This window comes from Macaca thibetana, chromosome 3, assembly GCF_024542745.1.
Source record: "Macaca thibetana thibetana isolate TM-01 chromosome 3, ASM2454274v1, whole genome shotgun sequence".
Lineage (NCBI taxonomy): Eukaryota > Metazoa > Chordata > Mammalia > Primates > Cercopithecidae > Macaca > Macaca thibetana.
The window spans coordinates 117,638,501-117,658,599 of NC_065580.1; the positions used below are offsets into that span (position 1 = coordinate 117,638,501).

Below are 20,099 nucleotides of genomic sequence, written 5' to 3' on the forward strand. Positions count from 1 at the left end.
ATGAATAATTCTCATGAGATCTGATGGTTTTATAAGGGGGAGTTTCTCCGCACAAGCTCTCTCTCTTTGCCTGCTGCCATGTGAGATGTGCCTTTCACCTTCCAAAATGATTGTGAGGCCTTCCCAGCACGTGGAACTGAGTCCATTAAGCCCTTTTTCCTGTATAAATTGCCCAGTCTCGGGTATGTCTTCATTAGCAGCATGAAAATGGACTAATACAATCACCTAATTAAAAACTTCATGGCCGGGTGTGGTGGCTCATGCCTGTAATCCTAGCACTTTGGGAGGCCGAGGCGGGCGGATGGATCACCTGAGCTCAGGAGTTTAAGACCAATCTGGCCAACACGGCAAAATCCCGTCTCTACTAAAAATACAAAAATTAGCCAGACGTGGTGACAGGCACCTGTAATCCCAGCTACTTGGGAGGCTGAGGCAGGAGAATCGCTTGAACCGGGGAGGCGGGGACTGCAGTGAGCTGAGATTATGCCATTGCATTCCAGCCTGGGTTGACAGAGTGAGACTCTGTCTCAAAAAAAAAAAAAAGGAAAGTAAAGGACAGTGTCCTGAACCAAGCAGAAACCTTCACATAGGTTCTGATACCTACACTACAGGCTCCGTGGCCCAGGACAAGTCACAACCTCTCTTAAATAGAAAAGATATCCTCCCCCTCCTGTCTCTTAACAGCTATTATAAATGACCAAATGCTATACCATCTATCAGTTCATAGGAATCACTGGGGCAGTTTTTAAAACAGACCCCAGACCAATTAAATCAGATTACCTGGAGGTTGAATCAGAACACTGGAATGCTGTCAAACCCCCCCAACCCCAACTCCATCCCGTGATTCCAATTTGTGGCCAAAACAGAACCACCACTGTATATAACAGACTATTCTATAAGTATCTACATACATTTAAGGCACTGTTATTATGTAGTTGTTACTATGTCGGTATCTGGTTTTTTCAAAGAGATTGCATCCTTTCTGATAACAGAGGTTGTGTGTTCAATGCTCTGCAAAAGAAGGATAATGATGCTGCTAATTATGCAGTTGGTAACACTAGCCAAGTGCTTCTGTGTCATTACCGTAATCACCACTAGTCTACAAACCGCGATGGTGAGATGCAAAACCAAGATGCAGCACCACACAGGCAATGGATGTGGCATATGGGACTCAGGCCCCATATGCCTCAAGCCCCAGTCTCACGCTCAGACAAGAGTAGCATTCAAACACTTAACAAACACATCTCTCTATTGCAATGCAGCAGCTGGTACATACTTTTCACTCATACTGCAGTTATTTGTGTATACGCCTTCTCTCCTGTGCTAGATTGCAATTTCCTAGATGCAGGACACCAGGCTCTTTCCCCTTTGTCCTCTTAGGGCCCTGCCCAGCGCCTGGCAGACAGTGGACCATGGACCCTCAATTAATATTTGTTGACCAAATGAATTAGCCACAGTCTGTGGGCCAAGGAAAGATACTGTGACCTTTTATTCCTTACAAACACCTTTATTCCAACCAGGGAGAAAGAGGCACTGTTTTCTGCAGCTTTCTTGCCCACTGGTCCACAGCTAGAAAACTTAAAGAGGGAAACAGCAGAAGCGCTGCTGCGAGGGCTCAGCCATTTGAATTGCTGGATCCCCGAGGAGTTCATTTAAGATAGTGTTATAACATCTGCTCACGCTTCATCTGTACATAACATCTCTATTGTGAAATGAGACCAGACGGGATTAGACTGCCCTTGTTTTCACCTGATACTGTGCTTTCATTTCTCCCAAAGGGGGAGAGGAGGCAGCAATGCTGAAGTATTTAGCAAGCTCAGTTCAGGAATCTAAATTGCACTTAATTGTTAGGCACAAAATGTTGGAAGGGTAGAAAGCAGGCTGCTGGTTCCACAAGGACTCCCTGAGGGGGACACAGTAATTAGTGCTGGTCTTGATTGTGAGGTCTCTTTTCAGAAAGAAAAATCTCTGCAAAATTGAACAGGGAGGTGCTCCACATGAATGCTCCACTCTGCCGAAATGCAAAACCGCAGGGACCTCTCGGATAGGTTCTCCCGGCTAAAGGTCGCCTGGCAAAATGGTTACACACGCAAAAGTGCAAAGCTGCATCAGCACAATCCCTGCTATGTTTTCCTTTCAGGAAATATTCAGCTCCACCGTAGTAAAAGGATTTAGGTGGGCATTCAGGCACCTGGGAAACCTTCAGAGGCATTCTAGAGAGGCAGGCACTGATGAAAAACACATTCCCAGCCCAACTTTACTCTGATATTAAACAGCCAGGAACACTTCCGGGCCTCGGGGATATTTCCCAGCCCACAGGGAGCCAGTATCTGGGGCAAGAGGGACACCCTCCACATCCAGCACATATTGTTCCCACACTTCCAGGCAGCAGCGTTTGACCACTAAACTTTAAGAGGGAACGCAGTACACCTCAAGTAACTAGCTGAAATTTTAACAGTTTTTCACTCCACAGAGCCTTACAAAAGTTTCAGAAAAACAAATGCAATAAATTCCTGATTGTTAGACTTAGGGAAAGGGCGCTGAACCTAGCGGGAGCCAACCAGGACGGCTCTGTTTAATTCAAACACCGTGAAGGGCCGTCCTGTGGACCGCAGAGCGCCGCTGGAACCCATGCGGTCCCCAGGGAACCTGTAAGGATTCCTACATCCCAGCGCATCCCCCACATTATTGAAGAGCTAAAATGCCCTTTACCTTTGCAAGAAACACGCGAGAGACAGCAGGTCTGCGTAATGGCCAGAATCCCAATTCCATTGCAGGGAAAGGAAACCAAGAAGCCTTTTCAAGAGGCTGTTGGGTTGGAAAGAGCTAAGCCTGGACCCTCTTCCACGCTTACCAGAAGCCGCTCCCACTAGGCAAAGCTCCACTGGCCCTCTCGCTCCTTGTCCTGCGCGCACACACACAAGGGTACACACGTACCCACAAGGGTACACACGCACCCACCAGGACTCTGGCACGGACCAGCGTACACATGCCTGTACACACAGACGCGCGCTCACAAGCACGCACGCGTGGACGTGCAGACGGGGGTGCACAAACACACACCGACATACGCGCACTGACAAGGGCACACGCATACACATGAGCACAGGCGGGTACACACCGGCACAGCGTCCACGGGCACCAGCGCACACCCGGCGCAGCCCACGTGCGTGCAGCCCTGAAAGCGCCGGTGCCTCGCGCCCCCGGCCCCGCACCCCAGCTCCGGGCCGCACTCACCTGGCGCCGGCGCCGGCGCGCCGCCCGGGATCCGCGCGCGAACCCTCCCGGTGGCCCGGGGGTCAGGGCGCGCAGCCGCATGGCCGCCCCTGCCGCCCGCGGGGAGCCCGGCCCGGCCAGGCGAGGACCCCTCCCCAGTGGCGGTCGGGGCAGAGGATGCCTCCCGAGTTCCCTGCGGACACAAGTCCCAGCAAATGGCCAACACGGGAGGAGCGAAGGGCTCTCCGTGGCCGCCGGCCCAGGTCCCAGCCGCGCGCCGCCGCCTCCACGGCCACTCCTGTCCGTCAGAAGTCAGACGCCGGGAACAAAAGGCAGGCGCGAGAGCACGGTCCCGCACGGCGTCCCTCCATCTGACACGAATTAGCCCTCCCTCCCCCGCCCGCCCCAACCGCAGCTCCGAGCGAGCGCGGAGGCACAGGCTGAGCCGCCAAACACTGGAAAAGTGGGTGAAGAAACGCCTTCCAGGCGGAGGGAGCAGGGTGTTGCAGCCGCCATCTGACTGGAATTACGGACGCGCGGAGCTTGGTGCAGGGTTCAGCTTTACTAGGATTTCAAACCTCTCCGAGAACGCTGGCGAGGGGCTTAAAAGAATCAAAACCGGGCACGCTCTTCGACTTTCGGAATTTCTAAATCTTAACTATTATCCAGTCAACTCTGCATCTGTAATGAGCAGTAATCTGCACTACCCCGGTAATCTACACTGGCAAACAGGGCATTTGGAGTGGAAAACAGGGAAACACCGAGGCAGAAAGGCTTTTTTTCTAATTTGCCTTTTCAACTAGGAAAAACTAGGAGCCTGGCCTTGCAAAGGACACGCCTAACCAGGTGAGGATTTCAAGCAAAGCTCAAAGCACAGGACCGCCTGGGGCCTTGCACACCTGGGGGCTGGGCTGCACCTCCCTGCCCCCCTCCCTATCTCCCAATCTCCCAGCCCATCCCTCCCCCGCACCGCCCCCCCCAAACCCCCGCCCCCGCCGTCCTGCTCCTGGCAAATCAGGAAAATTCACAGCAGATCTCGAGTCCCGTCTTCCTTTATGCGTCTGCGATTTTAGAAGGAAATTAGAAACCCGAGGTTCAGGAGGTGAAGATGACAGGGTGATGGAAGAAGATGGACAAGCCAGGATCCTGAAGGAAGGGTCACTTAGAAACGCAGGAGGAGAGGTGGGCAAGATCCACAGGCAGATCCCTCCTTTCAAAGCCTGTCGGACTTCACCAGCCTTCCCGGGGCAGTGGATCGTGGCTGTCTACAAGAAGCTTTGTGGCAAGACTGAAAATAAAAGATCATGTTCAAGATGAAGCCACTGCCTGTGGTCTGTGGGGGGCAGGGGAAGAGATCCCTGCCTCAGAGTAGGATAGGGGACCTTCTAGCCTCAGGCCAGCTAACCCTGTACTCCTACTACCGGCCTTCACTCCAGGCCCAGCCTAGGGGTAGTGTCCCAGAGCTCAGCCTTTGTGGCTCCAACACTCCAACTTCGGATCTACAACTCCACGTGCAACTCCACATGCCTTGGATGTGGGGAGCAGTATGGGTGGGCTAAGTCGTGGCCTTTATGGCTGACATATGTGCAAATTCCAGCCATCAATTCAACAGGCCGACTTTAACCTCTCAAGTTCTGGCACTAAATATCCATCTTTCCGTTTCTGCAGTAGAAGAGCAAAGCTGCTCTTCAACTTTCAACTACAAAGGAAAAAACCTCCTCCTAGAACACACCATTCTGGGTTCCAATTCCTCACTAAATCATCACCTGGCAGACAAGCAGGCATTCTCATTTCCCCCTGTCCTTCAAATGACATCATTACTCACCTTTTTCTATATTCATTCCTTCCTTCATTTTCCTGTATTCATTCATCATTTTTTTCCTGTAGCGTATCCAAACTTTAGTTTTTTCAAATGTCTTTCCCTGAGAACACATCTGTATCATATTCATTCCAGATTCCTTCACATCTGACACAATACCAGGTACATAGAAGTGTCTACAAACAGCTAAGAACAGGACATGCTGCTGTCGTGGTTTACCCAAGACAAACACGCCCAGAGGTCAGCTGGATCTACCACTGCCCTTACCACGGTGCCCACGGGAACCGGCCGAAGAAATCTGAATTCAGCAATGAACAGATAGCTCCCAGCAGGATAAAACTCCTCCAACCTGAGTACCAGGATTCACACTCTCTGGGGTCCACCCAGGAACAATGGTCAGGAGCACAGGCCAGCCCACTGCCCATGCAAGCCAGAGTGGAAGGCAAATAGTTGAAGGTGGCTTTTTATTACAGGGATACCCTGAATCTGCTCTTATTTAAAAGGGTAGCCATTCAGAAAACTCCCATACTTCATTACTAGTAACAAATAACATGCATGTGATAAACCTCCCGAGTGAGGACAACAAACTGATTTTTCACTGGCAAGAAACTGCTCAATCCTAAGGCCAATCCAAATTCTCCAGCAGGCCACCTCTCCAGCCCCTCTCCCTGCCCCCCTCTGACCTCCTCCTGCCAGGCTTGCAATCTAGGCTCTTACCCTCCAGGGTCCTTCTGCTTTGCACCCTTGGGCTCACCTGGGGCTTCTCCCATTCTCTTTTCTGGCTGAAAACCGCTGTCCTGGGCTCAGTTGAAGATCCGCCTCCCATCTGACCTCCCAGACTGGTTAATCATCCTCCATGGCTGAGCCACCCAAGGATGGTTGGGGCCCTGACCCTCTAGTGTGGTCATAAGTCTTGTGCCTCCAATAGGAAGTCCTAACCTTGTCTGGGATTTTCCACACACAGCACCAAGCAGGAGCAATAAACACTGGTGCAGGAATGAAAACATTCTGCTTTGCTGTATTTCTACCGCATCAACACTGGTGTTCACTGCCTGTCTCAGACCACACCCTTCTGAGTCCTCCCAGAAGTAAGCTGTAGCTGAGGGTCTGGGGATGCAAAGGGACTCAGAAGCCAGGGCAGGTGGGGGCCAACTCCTCCAGGCACAGACCCTCACCTCAAAACTTGGGTGGCAGACTGGCCTCACTCCATCTTAAGGCCATAGTGAGCTCTATGCTGCTACCCAGCTTCCGATTTTCTTCATGCTTTGCCACAGTCCTCTGTGCTTTTTACTGGCCGGGTTGTCTCACCCTAGCTTCTGACTGCACCTGGTTCCCAGGAACAAAACGAGGTTCTTCCCAGGAACAAAACGAGGTTCTTCCCTGGGAGGATGGATTCCAGACAGCTAAGGCAGACATCAGCAAACCAGGCATCAGGAAGAGAGGCTACATCTCAACCTGGATTGGAAACCCAGCTGGAACTGGGGACATGAGCCCTTCCATGAGTCAGACTTTAACACCAAGTACAAGGTTCCGTGGGAGAGAGCTGAGGGGCCACTCATGCCCCTGTTTTGTCATTGGAAACTGGAGGCTGCTCCTATGCGTCCATTCCCACACACGATCATGCATTCACCCACAGATATGTGAGCAGCGTGTGTGCTTGGTGTCAGAGGAAATACAGCAGCTGGCTCACCCCGCCCCTCCCAGAGGGATGATCTACACACAGCATTAAGAGGGGGCACGGAGTCCCCAGATCATGGAAAGAACTCGACGAGTGGGCTGTGACTTGAAGCAGAAGCAGGCACTTTCCAGACAGGAAAAGAGGTGAGGAGAGGCAAAGGTGGTAAGGCACCGTGTTGTTGGTGAACTGGCCAAAGGCTGGGTGGCTAATGCACAGCTGTGTTGGGACGCTGAGGGTAGACAGGGCTCAAGAAGCAAGACAGGGTGGTGAGCAGAATTGCGCAAAGCAGTGACAAGGGAGGAGGCCCTGGTACTGAGCTGGACTGGACTCCAAGGTCACAGGGGGCTCTAACTGGCAAAAAGGAAAAAGCATCACAGGTGTATGTTCATCCTGGAGGACTCCCTGGCAGCCCTGGGAGGACCCTCAGGAGAAAGCAGGAGTGGCCATGGAAACTCTAGGTAAGAGAACCTCAGCCTCGGGCAACAGCCCTAGAAACACAGATAAATGTACAGGGGAGAGGACGGCCATAGCAGTGGAGAGGTGACAGAAGATTGGTTATGCACAGGAAGATTGAGCATAAGGATCTGTGAGAAGAAAAATGGGAGCCACCTTCCTTTCCATTGGGGAGGAGCTTGCTAGTCTAGAAAGGGGAGCATTATAGTAAGCCCTGTGTTGGAAGACAGGAATCAGATATTGGTGTGACTCACAGTTTCCAATCTAGAGATGTAGATACATCTAGAAATCAAAGTAGATGTGAATGTGTATATACGCACCAGTGCACACACACACACAGAGAGATACTCCCAGCTCTGTCCTTGGAGCAGGGGGAGCTGGCTTCCAGTCCCTGCGGTGAGGGGGCTTTCACCCAGGCTCTTACTGACCCAGCGACATCCTAGGGGACAAGGAGTCCACCTCCCAGAGTGGTGTTAATAATCAAAGATGTCATTGGAGTCACCCCCAATGAGCCTGAAATCTCTTCATTTTGGCCAGAAAGTAAGAGAGCACTCACAGAACAATGGGTATGTAACAAAAAGACACAGGGGCCAGCCCGTAGAGGCTCCCACCCACCAGGCAAACTATAAATGACTTGGACATCAAAATAGTGATAATATTGGATTACGACCCCTTGAATACAATACGAATTCAAGAGTCTTTGAGTCCCTACTGATAGAAGTAAATGACCGCACACGCTGAAAGCCTATGTGGTCTCAAAGTACCTCCCCACTTGGTGGAGGAGGAGAAGGAGAATAGCAGGAGACAGTCTCAGAGAGGCAATGGGAGGCCTGGGAGCCAGTTATTAGGAAGGGTAAAGGTCTCAGCTTACACACGTCGTGAGATGGGAGACTCGGGAGTTTCGTGTGGTGGAGAGACAGAATCTAACAGGCTGTCACTGGTTGACCTTCAGAGAGAACGCATAGTCTCTAAATACTTTCCTTTATTTACTATAAAAGGGAAAAGAGTAAGTCAACAACAGAGAAGGTTTCAATCTCCACCTAATCAAGGAGTCAAGATGACCATGACCTTGGATGGGACAAGCCACGGTCGGCACTACCTGTGATTCAGAGATGAGAACATGCATTACCACTGGGTGTTTCTGCAGAGAGGCATCATCTAAACCAAATCCTCAGCACACCTTGGCCAGACAACCCAAGGGAGGGGTGGAGAGTCCAAATCCTTAGTCCCTCTGACGTGTGCTCACAGAGCCCCTGCCCTGGCAGGATCCAGCCCTGATTCTCCATTCCTAGTCTGCAGCTGGGGCCCCCAGACACTCTGAGCAGATGACTCCCAGCTTTCCTCTACCCACTACATGCCCGTCGACACGAAATCTGACGTGGCCAGTCCCACTGCTCCATGGCTTGAGGGTGTTTGAGTGTGAGGGAGTTCCTATGTGCCACCTAAAGCACATCTAAAAGTACTTTGCGGCCAAGCGCGGTGGCTCACGCCTGTAATCCCAACACTTTGGGAGGCCGGGGCAGGCAGATCACGAGGTCAGGAGTTCGAGACGAGTCTGGCCAACATAGTGAAACCCCGTCTCTACTAAAGATACAAAAAAATTAACCAGATGTGGTGGTAGGCGCCTGTAATCCCATCTACTCAAGAGGCTGAGGCAGGAGAATCACATGAACCCAGGAGGCAGAGGTTGCAGTGAGCCGAGATCGTGCCATTGCACTCCAACCCTGGGGAACAGTGCAAGACGGTGTCTCAAAAATAAATAAATAAATAAAAAATAAAGCACTTTGCCTCTGATACTGAAAAAGACTGCCTTCAGTTTAAGGAATTTCTGACATCAGCAAGCTGTTGCCAGCTCTCATCTGCAGAAATTAAGCCCGGCCCTCCCTCCTTGTTCAAAGTCAGGAATGCTGGTCACTGGGGAGCGGGAGGCCCAGGCACTGTCTCCAGAGTCTAGTCTTGTACCTGGGCCCTGCCCAAGCACAGACTTTGGGAAAATCCTCCCTCTCACGACCTCCCTTCTGTCTGTTTCCCTGTGCAGCTAGCTTGTGCTCCATCCCACATCCAGAAGGGACAGTGTGCCTCCCAGGGCACTCACCCTCTGGGACACTCGGGAAGTGTTCAGACACACGTGCATCTCACCTTTCCAGCAAACATCTTCCTACCTGTTCCCCAGGGCCATGCTGGAGGGGGAAGACCAGCAGAGGACTTTCGGGTACATGAGGTCCTGGGGCTCAGGATATATGCATGGGGCACCTGAAAGACTGGAGAGCTGGGGAGCTGGCTTCCAGTCCCTGCGGTAAGGGGGCATTCACCCAGGCTCTTACTGACCCAGTGACATCCTAGGGAACAAGGAGTCCACCTCCCAGAGTGGTGTTAATAATCAAAGTTGCCATTTGTGAAGTGCCTGACCCTCAGGATGGTCCAAAGCCGGAGTTATCCAGTCGGGTGGAAGCAGGACTTAAAAGCAATATTGCTTTGCACTTTACACGACGCTGTTTCTCACGAAAATCACACACTCAGTAGATATGTGATGAATGAGAGTCCACTGGTCACAGAGGAGAGTGCATTTATTCCACCAGTTTAACCAAAATGTCTCCATTGGCTACAGAGTTTCTGGGCACACAGCCTCTCCCCACCCATGGAAGACCCCTGGGGTATGCAGGCTCAGTCTCTCAATGAAGTGTCATTCTGCAACTGCCACACTTCGGGGCTTCTTCTGACAAACAGATGGTGACTTCTGACATCCTTCGCATGGTGTTTTTGCCCGCCCTGGAGAAACCAGCATTTGTTCTCCATTTCCCTCTGCTCTGGGGAATAGTGGGAACAGTGGGAAGTCATGGAGTTCCTTCCCCCTGACTTTGAGAAGTAAATAAAAAATGCTTTCCCTACAAAATTCACCCTCCAGTAGGTGCTTCTTCCCTCTTCCCTGCTCAAAACAGTAGCTGTTTCATTACAGAATGTGCACAGGAGAATAAAAAAAAAAGTGTTAAATTAAGGTGGCTCTCCCAAGCCCCCTCCAGCCAAGTCCCTGGTAGGATCTCGTCCCTTTCCCTCCCTTCAGAGGAACAGGAAGAATCAGGGGCTGGTGCCAACAGGAGCATCTTCCTTCCTTCACCTATCCATGGATGGAGGATGGGGGTGCCCGGCCTGAGAGATAAATAAGGGCCCACCTGTCTCCACCCCTAACAAGCACGGAGCACACCTTTCTCATGGTAAAATGAACCCCACAGCTATGGGCTGTCTGTGTGCCTCCAAAATCCATATGTTGAAATCCTCACCCACGAGGTGATGATATTAGGAGGTGAGGCCTTTGGGAGGTGCTTAGGTCATGAGGGGAGACTCTGCATGAATGGGGGTAAGGCCTTTAAAAAAGGGACCCCACAAGACCCTTCGCCCATTCTGCCATGGGAGGACACAGATGGAAAGTGCCTTTGATGAACCAGGAGCCAGCCCTCACCAGACAATCTGCCAGAGCCTTGATCTTGGACTTCCAGCCTCCAACTGTGATAGCTTCCAGAACTGCCTGAGGTCGCAGAGCTAAAGAACCACAAGCCCAAGTCCCCAGGTCCAGCTTACAGACCTACTGCTACCAATGGGTGTCCCAGAACCCAAGCACGGGAGAGCAGAGCATCCCCGCACTTCCGACAAGTCAGTTTCCTCCTGTCAAATGAGCTGCTCCACCTATTCTAACCGAAAATGAGAACACGGGAAACTGTCTAGTTAAGAGGTGCCCTGTGCTGAGGACATCACGATTTACTTTTCCACTCCTTGCCAAGCCAAGCATTTCTTCACCATCAAGTTGACTCCAAGTGGAGAAACCCTGCAGAGTTAGTTTGTACAAAAAGCCTGGAGATCCATAGTGTCAGGACGTACTCTGCCACTTTGAGCACTTCAAACACTAAAAACAGAAACAGGTATGATCACTTCCTCCGGCGGGGGTGGGGCGTGGAGAAAAAGGACACAGTTGGTGGTGGTGTGCCTGGCCTTTTAAACTCTTCCGTGATCATACACTGAGATGCGTAAGAGGGCATTTTCTTTCTTTCTTTTCTTTTTTTTTTTTGAGATGGAGTCTCGCTCTGTCACCTGGAGTGCAGTGTGGTGCAATCTCGGCTCACTGCAACCTCCGCCTCCCAGGTTCAAGTGATTCTCCTGCCTCAGCCTCCTGAGTAGCTGGGACTACAGGCGTGCGCCACCATGCCCAGCTAATTTTTGTATTTTTAGTAGAAACAGGGTTTCACCATATTGGCCAGCCTGGCCTCTTCTAGAACACTGAGGAAGAACTAGATGGTAGCCCATGCCACTGGCCACGAAACGGGAGGGCTTTCTACACTCCCCTCCCATAGAAATCTCTGTTACTCTGTTTGATGTGGACAAGGCGCCCAAGGCTCTAGGAAGTTTAACAACCCGCTCAGCTTCAAAACCTGCGCCAGACCCTTAAACAGGGTGCTGAGGGTAAGAGGACCCAACCTGGTTCTCCCCTCTCTTGGGGGGCTGCCACGCAGAGGCTGGGGCAGTGGGAGGCAGGTCACCCACAGATAGCCATCTCAGTTACCAGTGTCCTTGCGGAAACCTCTCTAACTGAGCCCTGTCCTGTCACACCTCCCCAGTTTCTTCCTGACCGAAAATGCCCCAACATTCCCTGACTTAGATCAGAAAATGACTACTGGACCACATCTGGAACTGTGGGTAATGAAGCCCTAGGGGATCCCACCCGGGAGCAGCCTGGACAGTTCTCAGCCAACACTGCTCCTCAAATCCCCTGCAGGAGCTGGTTAAAAACATACCGACATCACACGAACTCCACCCCTACTACTTACATCACAGTCAGAGTACACCACAGTCTTGGGGGAACCCTAGGCAGTGATATTTCTTCACCATCTCCCCAGGGGTTCTGATCTATAGTTGGGTTAAGGAGCACAGACTCATGGGATTTGGGGACAGAGGCAGGTGCCCTGCTGTCCTGTAGCCTGGAGCCTCCCCCAAGAGGTCTGGACCGAGGTGGGCCAGAGAGCTGCGGCTGACCCTCACCCCACTCCTCTACTCACTGCCTGAGGTTTTTTTATTAATTATTCTGGGCCACAGTTTCTTCGTGTGCTAAAGCGGATGATCAAATTGCAACCGACTTCAAAAGCTTCTTATGAGGATTATGCCAGACAGTGCACAGACGGGGCTCCGGTACCACACCCACAATCATCCCTTCTCTTCCCTCTGCTATGAGGAGTTCCTGCAGCCCTTAATGCTTTGAGGGTAAGGAGGGAGATTCTTCCCAGACAGTGTAAAACTGATACATGGTTTCTGAAGAAGTTGAGCTGTTTTTATTAATATTAACAAATTTTAGCTATTTACTACTGAAGTTTTTTTTAAAAGCAAGAGTTGTTTATGTCATTATTGCGACTACAAGTCGGTATTTTTATGCCCTGGGTGGAGTGAGGCAAGCAGGGCTGGAGAGTCAGAGCCTGCTCTAGAGAAGCTCAGCAGAAGGCAGGGTCTTGAGGGCCATCCCCCACTAGTACAGAGTTAACCTCAACACTCCATCTTCCCATACAGGTGGAAGATGTGCCCTCGTAAAAACTCCAGGCTGGCCCTGGTCTCACCACCATCAGCGCTCCAAGGGAGCTAATAATTAAATGCCTCTGATTTAAAGTTCAGTAGGAGGTGGCCCTGCCTTTCCAAACACAGGGTACTCCCAGGTCCCCAACTGAGTGTGATGCTCTTGCCTTGAAGTAATCCCTACTTTACCCAAATTTAACCCCCAAGAAGTTTCCAGTACATGAAAAGCACGCTTCCAGTAGATAACACCGCAATGCTCCAATCCAGAAAAGAAGGAAAAACTAAAATCGCCATCCAAACTCAAGAGAGCAGAAATGAAGAGCAGAGACCCTATTTGTCAGCCACGTGTCTGGCCAGGACCCAGCCTCCCGAGCCTTGATCTCATTTCACTGCCCAAGGGCTGAGGCTCAGACCTTAAGCATCTTACCTGAGCCACCTGTCTCACGTGGCATCCACGTCGGGCACCCCCTGGCCTCACACGCAGTCACCACACAGCAGCACTGCTGTTCCGGAGCTGGACTGAGCGCCCAGGACCTGCCGTCACTGGAGGAGAGCTCCTTCCTTACAGTCTTCCTGCATCCCAGCCCTGTGCACATCCACGGCATAAGAGACTGAGGAAAACCCCTCCCCAGGCGGCCCAGGATGTTGAGGTGGTGAGGCTAGGAGCCTGTGGGCGATTTCTACACATCCGTTTTCAGCTTCCTAAAAGATTCAATGTATTGTTCTTATAACTTTTTAAAATATCACTGAAGTATACTTATAACATAGTACTCACAATCCTCTTATCCTCCTTATTTAAAAAAAAAAAAAATTTTAATGTTATTCAAGCAAAGAAAAAGGCAGTTCAAGTCCCACCTCACCACTGGAGCTTCTCATCCTGTGTCTGCAATGATAGCCATCACGGTCCACCCAGGCTAGCAGGGAAGAGACACAGGCTTGCAGTATACCCCACTCATACTATAAACTACGCGTGTGCCAAGACCGTGGGTCTCCCACTGTGTGCGCTCAGCACCGGCCTGGTAAGACACGGCTGTGCTCAACAGGCTCTGCGGATGGAATGACTAAATCGACAAAGACAGACGCCAGGTTTTAAGGTTACTCTCTTGACAACCACACCCCTCAGTCACGCCCTGGGCTGGGCCTTCGGAGCACCCTGGGCTGTGGCCTCCTATCTGCTGCCCTTTGAATTTCTGATTAGATGGTTTACAATTATACCGGCAGGGTTCATTTGTCCATTCATTCATTCCCAAGCTTATAGCCTAGGAGGCAGCAGAGAGAAGATAAAGCCAAGGAGGCGGTGGACCCTCCAGGGTGAAGAGGGAGGCAGGCAGTGTGTGTTGGGCTCCAGTGTAGACTGGGCCTTGCCCAAAACAGGTAGGCAGAGGCTCAGGAGCAAAGGGTGGGAGTGGGGCGGAGGGCAAAGCAAAGAATTGAGGGTGATTCCTCAATTCCTGGACATGTGTTGACTTCAACTGAACTAAGAATTAAGAGAGATAAGGGGCCTGTGTCGGGGAGTGGAGGGCAAGCGTGGGTGGGGACCTCCAGGAGTAATCAGCCCTCAGTGGAGCGCTGGGGACATTAGATTTGCAGGCATGCTTCTGTCAAAATTGCTGAAATTGCAGGGGGCAGCGGCACACACTGGACACGAAGACACTTGTTATCAATGGGGTTCTAGGAACTGTTCCTCCCAGCCCTCTAGGTGTCCACCGCTAGTCACCAGCACAAGGTACTGGGGACAACCCTACAGTTCCATCAGCTGGCCAGGTCCACATTGTGCATCTTCCCTGCATGAGGTCGGGAAGGTGAAGGTCAGAAGGACAGCAAGCCAAGGTCCCCGCCTTCCAGGAGCCCTCAGCATGGCCCCAAGTCTACGCCGCCATCCACCCCTCCACAGTCCTAACTCCTCAGTGCGTAGCTACTCTGTGCAGCAACACACACAGGAACCAAAGCCTCCCAACGAACCTCAGCCCAGAAGAACACGGAGAAAACTGCGGCTCACCAGCTCATGCGGGCGCTGCCAGGTGCTAACCCCAGATGCACATGCACAGTGGGCTCCAGAATTGTCCCCAGCCACCCTGGCTCTCATCCTCCAACTTCTGACGGAGTCTCACTGTCGCCCAGGCTGGAGTGCAGTGGCACAATCTCAGCTCACTGCAACCTCTGCCTCCCAGGTTCAGGCGATTCTCCTGTCTCGGTCTCTCAAGTAGCTGGGACTACAGGCGCTCACCACCACACCTGGCTAATTCTGTATTTTTAGTAGAGATGAAGTTTCACCATGTTGGTCAGGCTGGTCTCAAACTCCTGACCTCAGGTGATCTACCCGCCTTGGCCTCCCAAAGTGCTGGGATTATAAGGATGAGTCACCACCCACCCCGCCCCCCCAGCTCCTAATCTTCACGTTTTTCTTGCCTGCGCCAACTTTCCATGGCATACAGCCTGCTGTAACACATCCCATCTTTGAAAACACAACCCTCCTTGGATTCCCATCCAGCCTTCCCATACCTGGCCTATTTCTCTGCTGTTCCCTTTATAGGAAACCTTCCTCAAAGGGCTGACTATAGTCACCGCCCCTTACCCCAAGGCTCATGGGCTCCAGAATCCATGTTCCACCCATCTCACTGGAACTTTCCATAAGTCACCACCTAGCCATAGCCTTTCAGACGCAGTAAAGGACACTTGCCCCTCACTTTATTCCAATCCCAGCTGCATTTGAACACACCATCTCCTGACACATTTTCTTCCCTGGTCACTGTGATCTCATGCCCTACCTCACTGGTCCTGCCTTTGTCTCCTTTGGAGGGTCTTATCCCCTTGGGTACTTCTAAGTTTCAGGGTGCCTGGGCTCCAACCTGAAAGTCCTCTTTGTGCATGCACCCCCACACCGACTGTCACCCTTCCCACCACCTGTCTGCCGGCTGATGGTCCTGATCCGCTCCAAGCTGCTTCTCCCCTGACCTGCTGAGTCCTGAGCACCACCTGCTCCCACCTTCACTGGGCCATCCCTGAAGCACCACTCACTTCAACCCTCCAAATGAGGACTCCCGGTTTTCTCCCCAACATGTCCTCCCTGCTGCCCTGTCTGCATAAATAGCACCCATTTCCCTACACCATCTAGTCTCAACCTTGGGGCCCCTTCTCTTTCTCTTACAGTACACAGCCAATCTGTCAGCAAGCCCTGCAAAATAAAGCCCCAAAAAGGCCCAGTTCCCCAGTCTCCACTCCTACCATCCTGGTCCACCCACCACTGCACTGACCATCTCTCTGCATCCACAGGCCAACCAAATTGAGCTTCTTGAGACAGGAATCAGGACATGACAATGTAGCACAAAACCCTCTCCAGCTTTTAGAATCTACACCCTTAAAAAATAAATAAATAAAAGTTCTTTTGGCCAGGCACGGTGGTTCACACTTGTAATCCCAGCACCTTTGGAGGCCAAGGTGGTCGGGTCACGAGATCAGGAGATTGAGACCATCCTGGCCAACATGGTGAAACCCTGTCTCTACTGAAAATACCAAAAAAGAAAAAAAAGAAAAAACTTAGCCGGGTGTGGTGGTGGGTGCCTATAATCCCAGCTACTCAGGAGGCTGAGGCAAGAGAATCACTTGAACCCAGGAGGCGGAGGTTGCAGAGAGCTGAGCTCGCACCACTGCACTCCAGCCTGGCAACAGAGCTGAACTCCATCTCAAAAAAAAAAAAAAAAAAAGTTCTTTTCATGAACCCACAGACCAACATGATCTAGCCCCTGCCTATCTCTGGCCTGCTCTCCAACCTCCTCGGCCAGGTGCTGCCTCAGGACATTTGCACCTGCTGTTCCTTGCACACGGGACTCACTTCCCCCAGATCCCTGCCCAGTTTATGCCTCTCCTGCATGAGGCCCTAGGGAAAAGTTCATCCATCTCGGTCTTATAGTCATCAGGTATGAAAAACTCACCTCTAAGAGGGCATAAACTCTACTCCATCTGTCTGTCCGGTTCACAGAGATCCCCTGCCTAGAACACAGCTAAGGATTTGCTGAATGAATGAATGATACTCCTGATGGGCCCTGGCACACAGACTGCCTACTGGCCCATTCCAGGTTTTTCATGCTCTGACCAGAACACTACAGTATCAACCCTACCCACATCCCTGCCCTCTCACCTCCATCCCCACAACCTAGTTACTTCATTTGGTTCTTGACAGGGGTGCCAGCCCCATGCCTTGGTCTCCCCTCCCCTCTTCCATCCCTCCCACCCATATCCCCACTCAGCTGAGCACCAGTCCCCAAATGCAACACTGAGGTCTCCCCTGCAAGGCCTTCTCAGGGAGGATCAGGCAAGGTCTTCTGGCCCCTGGCCTCAGGGCCCCACAAAAGTTCTTACATCACAGAGAAGCCCTGCACCCTCACCCTTCCCTTCACCTATCCAAGGCCCAGACGTGAGAAGGGGCCCATGCCTGTTTGCTGAATTAATGAAGGAAGTAAGAAGGGAAATGGTAATAGAAATACGGCCCCATGGTTCCATGGCCAGCAATGTCCACAGTAAGCCTTGATGTATGGAGAGGGCTTGGTGAACTGCATAGCCCTCTGCAAAAGATAAACGCGTAGAACAAATGGGTGAGCAGCCACACCATAGGATCTGTCCTGGAAGGCGGTAACCTTGGCTTGCTGTCCCTCTGACCTTCACCTTACCAACCTCATGTAAGGAAGATGCTGTCCCTAGTTGTCCCACAGCAAGACAGCTAGGACCAGGAGAGAGAAGCACAAAGATGCATTTGCAGCAGGGTCTCAGTGGGCAAGGCACATGCAAACAAAATCTCTATGTTCTTATTTAAAACACTTATCACAATGGTCAATTCTGCTTCAGGGAGTGTGTTCTAAGGCAACGACCACGCCTGGAAAGATGTACGTGGTAAGGCAGGCTACAGAATTATGCACAACAAGAAAAGCTGGAAGCAGTTTTAATAGCTAGCAACTGCGCTCTGGTAATTTCATGGTACTAATATAGAATGGAATTTGAATACTATAAAGTCACTAAAATATAGTAATCACACCCATATTCACTGACATGGAAAACATCCATGGGATATAAAGAAAGTTACAAAACAAAACGGACCTAAGTTTTGGTCATTCCTAAACAGTCTTACCCCAATCCTGAGGAGTCACGCCACCCCTAAGAGACAGAACTTTACTGCGGGGTGACAGCACATCTCCCAAGTTTGCACCCAGCCAAGGAACATGAGCTCACTCAGAAAAGGGGTGAGGAGGGGCTCAGCCTCTTGGGAGCCTTGGGTGAATACCATTCACCAGACCTGCGGAAGCGCCAGGAAGATCTTCCTAAAACACCCGGTTCCCTCAGGAAGCATCTCCTCAGAGTGCCCCTGCTTCTTTCTCAAATGGGCAAACTGGGCTCCCTGCAGCACAGAGGACAGACAAGCTTTAGCACCTGAGCTCCTGGGCAGAAGGCTGGTCTGGTGTCCACTTCCTGCCGCTGGACTCGGGAACCGAGTAAGAGCACGTGGCTAGACCCTGGGCACGTCCTGAAGGTGGAGGCCCAGTGGGGCCCAGCCATGGACTGGATGGTTCTGTCTCGCTCCGGGTGTTTCCTTAAAGCAAATGAGGAGACCACAGAGGAGGTGGGTGGGGGCACAAAACGTCATGTGGCTGGAGCCCTGGGTGTGGCCACCTCAGACCAAAGGGAAGGAGTTAAGAGTTCAGCATAGCCACCAGGAGCAGGGGAGCCTTTGGCTGGGTCAGGGTTCAAAACTACAGGGAAGGAGACCCCCATTGGAACAATTCATGCCTTGGGGAGCACTTTGAAAAGTCGTTAGACAGTCTATAATGAGAACTACGAAAACCTTTGCACTGCAGACCCCACTCATTCCACACCTGTGAATCTCAACTCAAGAAGTGTCCACAGACAGGACAGAAACATCATCCCAGCACAGGCAAAGTTAAGCCAACAGACCAAGGTTCACACTGTGCACACGTGTGAGATGAGTGGAGAGTAAGAAGTGTGCAAATTCATGGAATGGAAGTATGGCTGTATCACCCTAAATTCTTGCACTTTCGGAGACTGAAATAACAGGGAATGACGTCTGCTAAGGCACAGCTGGAGCGGGGCAGGGGTGGGGTATGGAGGGAGGCTACAAAATCGTATGTCCACGGGGAGGGATCCTTGGCCTCTCTGCAGATGCACTCCTTGTGTTAAAGTGCTTTTACAAGGAAAATGGAAACATTTAAACAGACATTGAAAAGGAGCAGCATTGTTACCCACCATATTTATCTGCATAAACCTCCCTACGCCCATCACATTCTTCTGGTACACCTAATTCATTTCTTCTTTTCATTATTTTTCTCCTGAGGCTATTTTGGCTGCAAGATGGATTCTGACAGAATAACAGGGATTTGACAAATAAAAGGAATGCTTATGGATGCGTTAACAGTAATCTCGCCAAGCCAGGAAGTCGTCTAGAGCTTGGCACATGAGTGAAGGCGAGAAACAATTTGCCTGGAGAAACAAGAAGAAAAATAACAACAAAAAATCACTCTCTGCCTCCGTTGCAGATATCAACAAGACACACAAAGACACACACCTCATTGTGTTGTGCTTTGCTTTATTGAACTTTGCAGATACTGAGTTTTTTTTTTACAAACTGAAGGTTTGTGGCGATCCCACGTCAGTGATATTCTCTCCCAAAAACATGAGCTCACTTCAGGTCTCTGTGTCACATTTTGGAAGCTCTCACCGTATTTCAAACTTTTTCATTATTATTATATCTTTCATGGTTATTCATGATCTGTGCCATTTGATGTTACTATTGTAATTGTTTTGGGGTGCCATGAACCAAATCCATATAAGACCGTGAACTTAATGGATAAATGTTCTGTGTGTTCTGATGCTCTGGACTGCTTGTTCCCTCTCCTCGGACCTCCCTATTCCCTGAGACACAACAACACTGAAATCAGGCCAATTAATAATCAGTAAGTGTTGAAGTGAAAGGAAGAGTCACATCTCTTAAAAGCTAGAAATGAGTCAGCGTAGTGGGGAAGGCATGTGCTCAGACAGGCTAAAAGCCAGGCCTCTCGTGCCAAACAGTTAGCCAAGGTGCAAATGCAAATGAAAAGTTCCTGAAGGAAATTAAGTGTTACTCCAGTAAACACACGAATGATAAGAAAGCAAAACAGCCTTTTTGCTGATACAAAGAAAGTTTGAGTGGTCTGGATTAGAAGATCAAACCAGCCACCACATTCCCTTAAGCCAAAGCCTAATCCAGAGCAAGGTCCTCTCTCTCTTCAATTCTATGCAGACTCATCAAGGTGAGGAAGTGGCAGGAGAAAAGTTTGAAGCTAGCAGAGGTTGGCTCAAGAGGTTTAAGTAAAAAAAGCCATCTCCATAACATAACAG

General features: G+C 50.9%; 1 protein-coding gene across 9 annotated transcripts in view; it reads right to left on the reverse strand.

Annotated features, from left to right (window-relative positions):
• The window catches only part of TNS3 (tensin 3), a 309,986-nt gene that overhangs the window by 258,406 nt on the left and 31,481 nt on the right, over positions 1–20,099 (reverse strand). The window contains exon 1 of one of the 9 annotated variants that reach the window (XM_050785528.1): positions 5,753–5,807. The exons of 6 other annotated variants lie outside the window; for them this stretch is intronic. Coding sequence is in view for 2 of the 3 variants with exons in the window: in XM_050785520.1 (XP_050641477.1) it covers positions 3,238–3,318 (81 nt within the window). In the remaining variant the exon portion in view is untranslated. Of the gene's footprint in view, positions 1–2,712; positions 2,819–3,237; positions 3,675–5,752; positions 5,808–20,099 lie in introns of those variants that run through there. 2 more of the 9 variants (XM_050785520.1, XM_050785521.1) reach the window with 2 other exon arrangements.